At 39.2% G+C, this 9,663-nt stretch overlaps 1 protein-coding gene across 1 annotated transcript in view; it reads right to left on the reverse strand.

Annotated features, from left to right (window-relative positions):
• The window catches only part of crybgx (crystallin beta gamma X), a gene marked incomplete at its 3' end in the record, with an annotated part of 9,863 nt that continues 200 nt past the window's right edge, over window positions 1–9,663 (reverse strand). The window contains exons 2-6 of the mRNA XM_084052343.1: window positions 7,270–7,318; window positions 5,772–5,893; window positions 2,089–2,224; window positions 792–931; window positions 1–133 (exon numbers count right to left, since the gene is read on the reverse strand). Of these exons, the coding sequence (XP_083908469.1) occupies window positions 1–133; window positions 792–931; window positions 2,089–2,224; window positions 5,772–5,893; window positions 7,270–7,318 (580 nt within the window). The remainder of the gene's footprint in view (window positions 134–791; window positions 932–2,088; window positions 2,225–5,771; window positions 5,894–7,269; window positions 7,319–9,663) is intronic.

Here is a 9,663-nt window from a genome sequence, read left to right on the forward strand (position 1 = left end):
TTAGCTAAAACGGACCCTGCGCATGGAGCCCACTGTGCTGCTCTGACCGCCCCAGTCAGAGGAGTTGTTGTAATCCCGTTTCTCCAGGACATAGTGAGGACCTCTGTAGTTGGGCTCCTGGTAAATCACCCATCTACCAGCACATCACAAAACACAAACAAATGGCCTTCAGATTCAGAACACTTAAACGGCTTACTGTAGCCAGTGGTGGAAAGTACATTTACTTACAATTTTGAGGTATTTGTACTTTACTTGAGTATTTCCAATACTTTTACTTCTACTCCACTGCATCTCAGAGGCAAATATTGTATTTTTTACTCCACTACAATTATTTGAAAACTTTAGTTGTAGTTACTTTTCAGATGCTAATTATGATATTCTGAAACATACATTAACCACTTTAGCCCTATTTTATACATAGGCTATTTGAAAACAGCCGATCTACAAGTGCGACGCGTTGTGAGCTTTTATACATTTATGCATTTTATGCATTTATGATGTGTGGCATTTTGTGCCAAATGGCCACCCCCACAAACTTTGGAAGCCAATCATAGCCAACTGGAATGGAATATGAGAATGTCATGACCAGTGGTGGAAAGTAACTAAGTACATTTACTCAAGTACTGTTTTGAGGTATTTGTACTTTACTTGAGTATTTCCAATTTCCAATACTTTTACTTATACTTCACTACATCTCAGAGGCCATTTTCTTACTTTCATCACTACAATTATTTGAAATCTTCAGTTACTAGTTAGGATTATTATTTGGTGTTTGTGGTGTTTGAACTCACGATCCCCCGAGGACGCGGATGGATGCAGCTCTGTTGAGGCTGTGGCGGCTCATCAGGTTGGGGATGTCGTCCTGGATCTCTGTCTTCTTACCAGAGAATCCAGCTCTCTCAAACAGCTGGGCTTTGGCAGGGTTGTTGTCCTGCACACATTAACACTGATCACTGTCTGTGTGTGTGTGTGTGTGTGTGTGTGTGTGTGTGTGTGTGTGTGTGTGTGTGTGTGTGTGTGTGTGTGTGTGTGTGTGTGTGTGTGTGTGTGTGTGTGTGTGTGTGTACACACATGCATCATGCATAGACCCATAGTCAGTGGTGGAAAGTAACTAAGTACATGTACTCAAGTCAATTGTTGAGGTATTTGTTCATACACTCCTGCTAGACCTGATGTAAGAACTACAATATGATCAACTTATTTTAAACTAACTTGAGCTATTAAAAAAAAGATTTAAAGGACCATATTTCTATTTATACATCGTATTGTATATTCCAGTGGTTCATTTTCTGGATCAGGGCCCACTTGAAAATCTCAAAGCGTTGGAAATTACCATGACTTTAGTTTTTGACATGATTATTATTGTCATTATTATTATAATTTTTTAACAAAATAAAAACATTGGGTAGTATGTGGCACTGGTTATAGTCCAGCAGTGTGGTCCATTCAATGATAGTCAAATTAAATCCTATCATCTCTGTCGGGTCCAAAACTTTTCAGGATTCAAATTCAAAAGTAGAAGATGTACAAGCTTGTATATCTGCTACTTTTGATGCTTTTGTGTGACACTGTAGTATTATCAAGTAGGGCTTTAAGTTTGCAGGGACAAAAACAGTGGTGTAAAGTAACTTAAAGTGCGTTTGATCAAGTAAGGTACTTTTTACTTTACTGGAGTATTTCCAATTGTCTATACATTTACTTCTACTCCACGTCTCAGAGGCAAATATTGCTTTTTTTTACTCCACTACAATTATTTGCAAACTTTAGTTACTAGTTACTTAATTGCAGATATAAATTATTACATTATAAAACATACACTAACCACTTTAGCCCTATTTTATACCTAGGCTATTTGAAAAAAGACGATCTACAAGCTCACAACGTGTTGCATCGCGGCGCGTTGTGAGCTTGAACATCTGCTATTTTCAAACATTTTATTACTTTTACTTTTGGTACTTTAAGTACATTTTGATACCAATACTTTTGCACTTTTACTCAAGTATTTGAGTACTTTTTCCACCACTGGAAAAAAAACACAAAAGTTAGAATAATGGAGAATTGAGGTTTTCCATGTGGTCGACGGCTCACCTGCTTCACAGCACGGACAGAGGAGATGTGATCCACCTGAGCAGACCACTTGTCATAGCAGTTATACTCGCCCCTGTCACACATGTCCCACAGGTACTGACGCCCCCGGAAGTTCTCATGTTCATAGCCCACCCATCTGCAACAAACCAATTGATCAATCAATCAATCAATTGACCCATTTAGACCGGAAAATTATCTGTCATTTTTAGCGGTGCCAACCGCTCTACGTTTGACTCTGTCCGTACGTCCGTCCGTCCGTCCGTCCGTCCGTCCGTCCGTCGTCCGTATGAGCCCGGGATGAGCATGGCAAAGAAGAAACACATACAAACACACGCGCGCACACACACACACACACACACGCGCGGGCGTGGAGACTGCCTATGCCATCTCTCCTCTCATTGCCCACACGTACCACTGGTTATCAAAGAGGGGTCCAGGGACCCCCAGCGTATGTTATGTCCGAGCACGGGATGAGCACGGGATTTTAAACAGCTATAACTCCAGTGTGCAGCATGCCACCAAGTCCAAGTTTGGTATGTGGACTTAGACCACCAATAGGGACGAGCATGAATTGCTGAAGTTATCAAAGAGGGGTCCAGGGACCCCCAGCGCATGTTATGTCCGTCCGCCCGTATGAGCACGGGATGAGCACGGGATTTTAAACAGCTATAACTCCAGTTTGCAGCATGCCACCAAGTCCACATTTGGTATGTGGACTTAGACCACCAATAGGGACGAGCATGAATTGCTGAAGCCCCGCCCCAGGGTTCCAGGGACCCCCAGCGTATGTTATGTCCGTCCGCCCGTATGAGCACGGGATGAGCACGGGATTTTAAACAGCTATAACTCCAGTTTGCAGCATGCCACCAAGTCCAAATTTGGTATGTGGACTTAGACCACCAATAGGGACGAGCATTAATTGCTGAAGCCCCGCCCCCTCTGTCTTCCCATTGGCTGGCCTTTAAACAGCCATAACTCAAGTTCGCAGCATGCTACGGAGTACAAATTTTGTACATGGACTAAAACCACCAATAGGGACGAACTGCAATTACTTAAGCCCCGCCCCCTCTGTCTGCCCATTGGCTGGGCTTTAAACAGCCATTATTCCAGTTTGCAGCATGCTACCAAGCACAAATTTGGTAAGTGGACTCAGACGACCAATAGGGACGAACTGAAATGAGTTAAGCCCCGCCCCAAAGGCACCGCTTCCTTCACACAGGGTGTGATTTTTTTTATTTCTTTGGCTATTCAGAAATAGCAGATCTACAAGCTTGTAGAGCTGCTATTTTTTAAACAAATCGTGAAAGTTTGTGCAAATCTTTAAATATATATATTTTGTATAACATTTGTAAAATATTTTGTTCCAGGGAGGGACCCCCAGAAGCAAAGATTTGAGTTACAAATGTTCGCTTTTAAAAAATACATATTCAAAGATTTTTTTAAAGATTTTTCTAAAATAGCATATCTACAAGCTCGTGCCGTGGCACTCGGCGCCGCACTATATACGAGCTTGTATATCTGCTATTTTTGAATAGCCAAAGAAATCTAAAATGATTCAGATGCGTCCCCGGATTGAATGGGTTAAAGGTAGGGTAAGTGATATTTTTTGGGGGGTTTATCAGGTGGGTTGCCAATTTCAGTCGATCAGGAGAGAATACCCATTTATTTATCAATTTTCCAAGTTCAAATTTGGTCCACTCATTTATTTGTGTCATTACTTCCCATTTCACTTGTTTATACATTTTCTCTCCTGATTGGATAAAATTGGTATCCCGACCTAAAAATGTATTTTCTGTTTACTAAAGAGCTGGAGAGACGAGGAGCCCCTGTTACCGAACAAACACTCATCAGAATATAGAATGATTTAAAGGGATAGTTCACCCCCCAATTTTTTTTCTTTCTATTGATTAGTCTGAATTTGATGACCGGCAGCGGTTCCGGCAGGAGACACAAAGAGTCTCCTTTGTATCTCCTATCGGAACCGCTGCCTACCGGTCCGCTGGTCATCAAACTATTGGCTTAGGAATAAAACAAAAAAAAATAAAAAAATATCCATGAATTCAAGTCTCCATGGGGTGAGTAATCAATAGAAAAAAAGTCATTTTGGGGGTGAACTATCCCTTTAACACTAATTGTATCAAATGTAATGTAAACACTGTACCTGCTGCAACTTTTTCCTCACCTGCATATGATGCTACATTTCATGTATATACCTGCTTTTACTGGCACTATCTGTATGTATGTACAGTATTATTTTTGTTCTATTTAACCTGTTATCTTTCTCTTTTGCTTTGCTCTCACTCTACCTCTCTTCTCACGGAATACTACAAAATGGTGGAGCACGGTACGAAAACATCATTTCAATGATGTCATTGTAACGCATCTGTGTAACCACTTTATCCATATTTTATCCCTGGAACAAAATATTTTGAGATGGGGGTCCACGGCCAAATACATATCATGTTGGGGGTCCTTGACATGAAAATGTTTGAGAACCACTGATATTATAGCAACATTAGTGTTTCAGAAAACTCTTTTATAATACATTTGTAGAATCCCCCAGGAGCAAAGATTTGAGTTACAAATGTTCGCTTTAAAAATATATACTATACATTCAAAGATTTGCACAGATTTTCACGATTTTTCCCAAAAATTGCAGATCTACAAGCTCATAGCGCGGCACGGAGTGCCGCGCTATGAGCTTGTATTTCTGCTATTTTTGAGGGGGGAAACTGTAAGACTAGGAACACATTTCAATAGGCTATATGCACAACAGCCATAGTGTGAAGACATTCACAGGTGTTGCCAATGATACTAATGTTGGCTTTGTTCCATTCTGGTCAAACAGAGCCAGGGCGCTGCTATTGTGCATCACTGGAAACACAGTTGTTTTCTTTTAATTGGTGTGATGTTTTCTGTTCTTATGCTACTGCCTTCTGTAAGCACTTTGAGATTTCCTGTAAATGTAAAGTGCGTTATAAATAAAATCCATTATTATTATTATTATTATTATTATTATTACTTTGCTACACCAGTGGGTCTAAAATTGGGGTCCAGGGACCCTCATGGTTCCTTGAGAGGGTTCCAAATGGTCCCTTACGGGTGTGTAACTCTGAGAGTTATGGGGGTCGTGGACATTTAAAAAGTCTGAGAACTACTGTGCTATGCTAAATGGAACAGAGCCTTCATTACTATCATTGGTAACAACTGTGAAGGAAGTGATACTATGGCTGCTGTGCATAGAGCCTATGCTGTAGAGTATTGATCATAGACATATAAAGGTAGACGCCTCCTCTGGCTCTGAAGCGTCTGTATGGCGGGCGCGCTTCCGCTTCCGGGGGGGGCAGCTGGAAATTTCCGTGTGCGTCACAGAAGGGGCGTTCAGTAGCCCAATCAGAGGCAAGTGGGGGCGGGACAACTAGATTCTGACAAGTCCTGGAAAAGACCGCTGTGATTGGCCAGTAGTCAACACGGTGTGATTGGCCAGTGCCCGTGCCCCCCGGAAATATGGCGGCCACCATACAAAACAGGTCGCTCCAACGAACTGCAGAGGCCAATGAGGTATCTACAGTAGGTGTCTATATCTATGGTATTGATCCTTTGAATATAGCCTGTCGTGTTCCATTGCACGATGCAGTGACAGGGGTTTTGTGGTAGGCGGTGCTGTGCTGTTGTACACTTACGCTCCGCTCTCCACCTGCACAGAGTTGCATCTCTCTGGGAAGCTCTTGTCACTGAGTTTCTGACAGTCGGAACTGAGGTCCAGCCGCCTTCCGGCGAAATTCCGCTGCTCGAAAAGGGTCACCTGAGGACACAGTGACACAATTATCAGTGGTGGGAAAAGTACTCAAATGTTTTACTTAAGTAAAAGTATCACTACTGCGGTGTAGAAATACTGTTACAAGTAAAAGTCCGGTAATCAAAATGTGCTTGAGTAAAAGTACAAAAGTATTGGCAAAGGAAATACAAGCTCACAATGCGTCGCAACGCATTGTGAGCTTGTAGATTGGCTATTTTTAAATAGCTGAAATGTATATAGGGCTGAAGTGGGTAATGTGTGTTTTGTAATAATAATCTAAATCTGCAAAGTAACTAGTAACTAAAGCATTCAAATAATTGTAGTGGAGTAAAAGTACAATATTTGCCTCTGAGATGTAATGGAGTAGAAGTAAAAGTATTGAAAATGGAAAACCCTCCAGTAAATAAAAAAATCCTCAAAAGTGTACTTAAGTACAGTGCTTGAGTAAATGTACTTACTTACTTTACACCACTACTAATTATGAATATTTCCTACACTGATTTTACTATCAGACCCATTAATATGAGACACACACTCACATCAAAATGTGCCAAACAAAGGAACAGAAAGCTCTTTGGCATTTTGACTAGAGTTGTTCCAATACAGATACCGTTACAGCCTAAATTGCTTGTATTGGTATCGGTGAGTAGGCCAGTCTATGCCAATCCGATACCACACGATTTGTCACGTAATTTATTTAATTTACGGTGAACAACAATTTTGTATTTTGAATGCTTCAGTTGATGTTGCACTGTTTTATACCCGTACTGTACTATTTACATTATTGTTTGTATAACTTGTGGCTGCACTTTAACAATTATTTATTACTAGAAGCATTTATTATTTGTTACGCATTGGTATCGGATTGGTACTCAGTAAGGACCGATACGCAAGTTGTGGGTACCGGCAGCGGATCCGGAAAGAAAAAATGGTATTGGACCATCTCTAATTTTAACCAGTGGTGGAAAGTAACTAAGTGCACGTACTCAAGTATTGTACTTAAGTACAGATTTGAGGAATTGTTACTTTACTAGAGTAATTTAAATTTTCAATACTTTTACTTCTACTCCACTACATCTCAGAGGCAAATATTTTTGCCTACTTTTTACTCCATTACAATTATTTGAAAACTTAAGATTATTATTACAATACATGCATTAACCACTTAATCACTATATACTTTGGCTACTTTTGAAATATTTTGAACACATTTTGATGCCAATACTTTCGTACTTTTACTCAAGCACATTTTGATTACCGGACTTTTACTTGTAACAGAGTATTTCTACATGGTGGTATTGATACTTTTACTCAAGTCAACCTTTTGAGTACTTCTTAGTTCTTCCACCACTAATTTTAACTGAGTGGAACAGGTGACTCACCCTCCCGCTGGACCCATAGAAGGCACGTTGGAGCACAGACCCCAGCTTGCTGTGGAGACAGTGATGTGAACCAAAAGTTAGTCTACAACATACATGGGCAACTGGCGGCCCGGGGGCCACATGCGGCCCCCACCTTCACTTAATGCGGCCCGCAGGTTAATAAACAGAATACTGATATATTATTGATTTCAGATTTTACAATTCCAAACATGCAAACATGACCCACTTTAATTACTTCAGTCTATATTAGTAGGTTAATGACAAGTATTAAAATTCTATTGTCTTTTTTATGTCCAATGTATTTGTATTTAAGTTCATAACGTTAACATAAGTATAACAAAAAGCATTTGAAATTAAATGTAACTTTTCTGGATTCAAATTCAAAAATAGCAAAAACAAATACAGGATTCCAATTCATTCCAATTCACGCGTCGCACTGCGACACGTTTTGAGCTTGGAGATGTGCCATTTTTGCTAGTGTTGTGTGACATAGAATGGCAAAGTACGGCATTAATTTACAAGAAAAGTTAGAATACGGAGATAAGAGGTTTCTCCCCGACAGTATATACAATGTGGCCCTCTTGAGTGAGTGTGGAAATATAGTGGCCCTCTACATCATCAAAGTGTGCAAAGTATAAACTCAAGTAAACACTATATTCAAAATGACAAGTTACAAAGTTCCATTTTTTTTTATCCAATCCAAGTTATATATTTTATCCAATCAGGAGAAAGAACTACAGGATAAAATCATATTGGAAGTGATGAAACAAAAACAATGGGCGGACAAAAATTGGAACTGGAACACAAACTGATAAATTGTCTTTGTGGGGTTCTCTCTCCTGATTGGATAAAATTGGTATCCCAACCTGAATATGTATGTTCTGTTTACTAAAGAGCTGGAGAGACGGGGAGACCCCTGTTGCTGAACAAACACTCTGTAGCAATGATTACTATAAGAATATAGAGATTTAACTTTTTTTTTAATGACCAATCAATCAATTGTGTTCCAGCTTGAATCAATGGCACTAACGTAGTGTACTTTTAAAGAAATATCATGACTTGTTTTACATATTTTAATGTATGTCATCAATAAAGACTTGGTGTTTTGCCTATTATTTGGTGGCCCACTTGCAATATCCTCACGGCCAGTGGTGCAAAGTAATGTAAAGCACATTTACTCAAGTACTGTACTTTAGTAAAATGTTTAGGTATTTTTTCTTTACTGGAGTATTTCAAATTTTCAGTACTTTTACTTTTACTCCACGACAGCTCAGAGGCAAATATTGTACTGTTACTCCACTACAATTATTTGAAAACTTTAGTCACTAGTTACTTTGTAGATTGTTAGTATTATTACAAAACATGCATTAACCACTTCAGCCCTATATACATTTCGGCCATTTGAAAATAGCCGATCTACAAGCTCACAATGCGTCGCATCATTTTATACATTTGAAAACGTGTGAAATGGGACATTCTGCATAATGAGCACTTTTACTTTTGGTACTTGATCACTGGACTTTTACTTGTAACGTAAAAAGATTTTAGATTTTAGCTATATTTACCAACATACGTTTTTTCGAAAACTCTTAGGATTAGAACAGTGGTTTAGAACAGTGGTTCTCAAAAATAGCAGATGTACAAGCTCACAGTGCATCATTTCGTGCTGCACTGCGAGCTTGTACATCTGCTATTTTTGAAAAAATAAAGGAAAAGTGTTTAAAAAATCAAATCTTCTCTTCCTGGCACAAAACATTTACAGATGGGGGTCCACGGCCAAATACATACAATCCAATACATACAATCCTTGGCATGAAAAAAATTGAGAACTACTGATTTAGAAGGCATTTGTAAAATTGGCCTCAGGTCTTAATGGGTTAAGTTAAAGTACTTTTTCCACCACTGAGTCTTAGGGTTTTGCCAATTATTTGGTGGCCTACTTGCAATATCCTCTCGGCCCACTAGTGGCCGCCCCCCCCTGGAAAAAGTACTCAAATGTTTTACTTAAGTAAAAGTATCAAAACTGCAATATAGAAATACTCTGTTACAAGTAAAAGTCCGGAATTCAAAATACTTGAGTAAAAGTACAAATGTATTGTTATCAAAATGTACTTCAAGTACCAAAAGTAAGTACTCATTATGCAGAATGTCCCATTTCAAGTTTTCAAAATTGTATAAACATATTTTGAAGATACCAGATCTACAAGCTCACAATCACATTTTGAGCTTGTAGATCGGCTATTTTCAAATGGCCGAAATGTATCTGGCTGAAGTGCTTAATGTATGTTTTGTAATAATAATCCAAATCTAAAAAGTAACAAGTAACTAAAAATTTAAAATAATTGTAGTGGAGTAAACGTACAAAATTTGCCTCTGAGATGTAGTGGAGTAGAA

Source organism: Gymnoscopelus microlampas, assembly GCF_963454915.1.
Source record: "Gymnoscopelus microlampas genome assembly, chromosome: 1".
Classification (NCBI taxonomy): domain Eukaryota; kingdom Metazoa; phylum Chordata; class Actinopteri; order Myctophiformes; family Myctophidae; genus Gymnoscopelus; species Gymnoscopelus microlampas.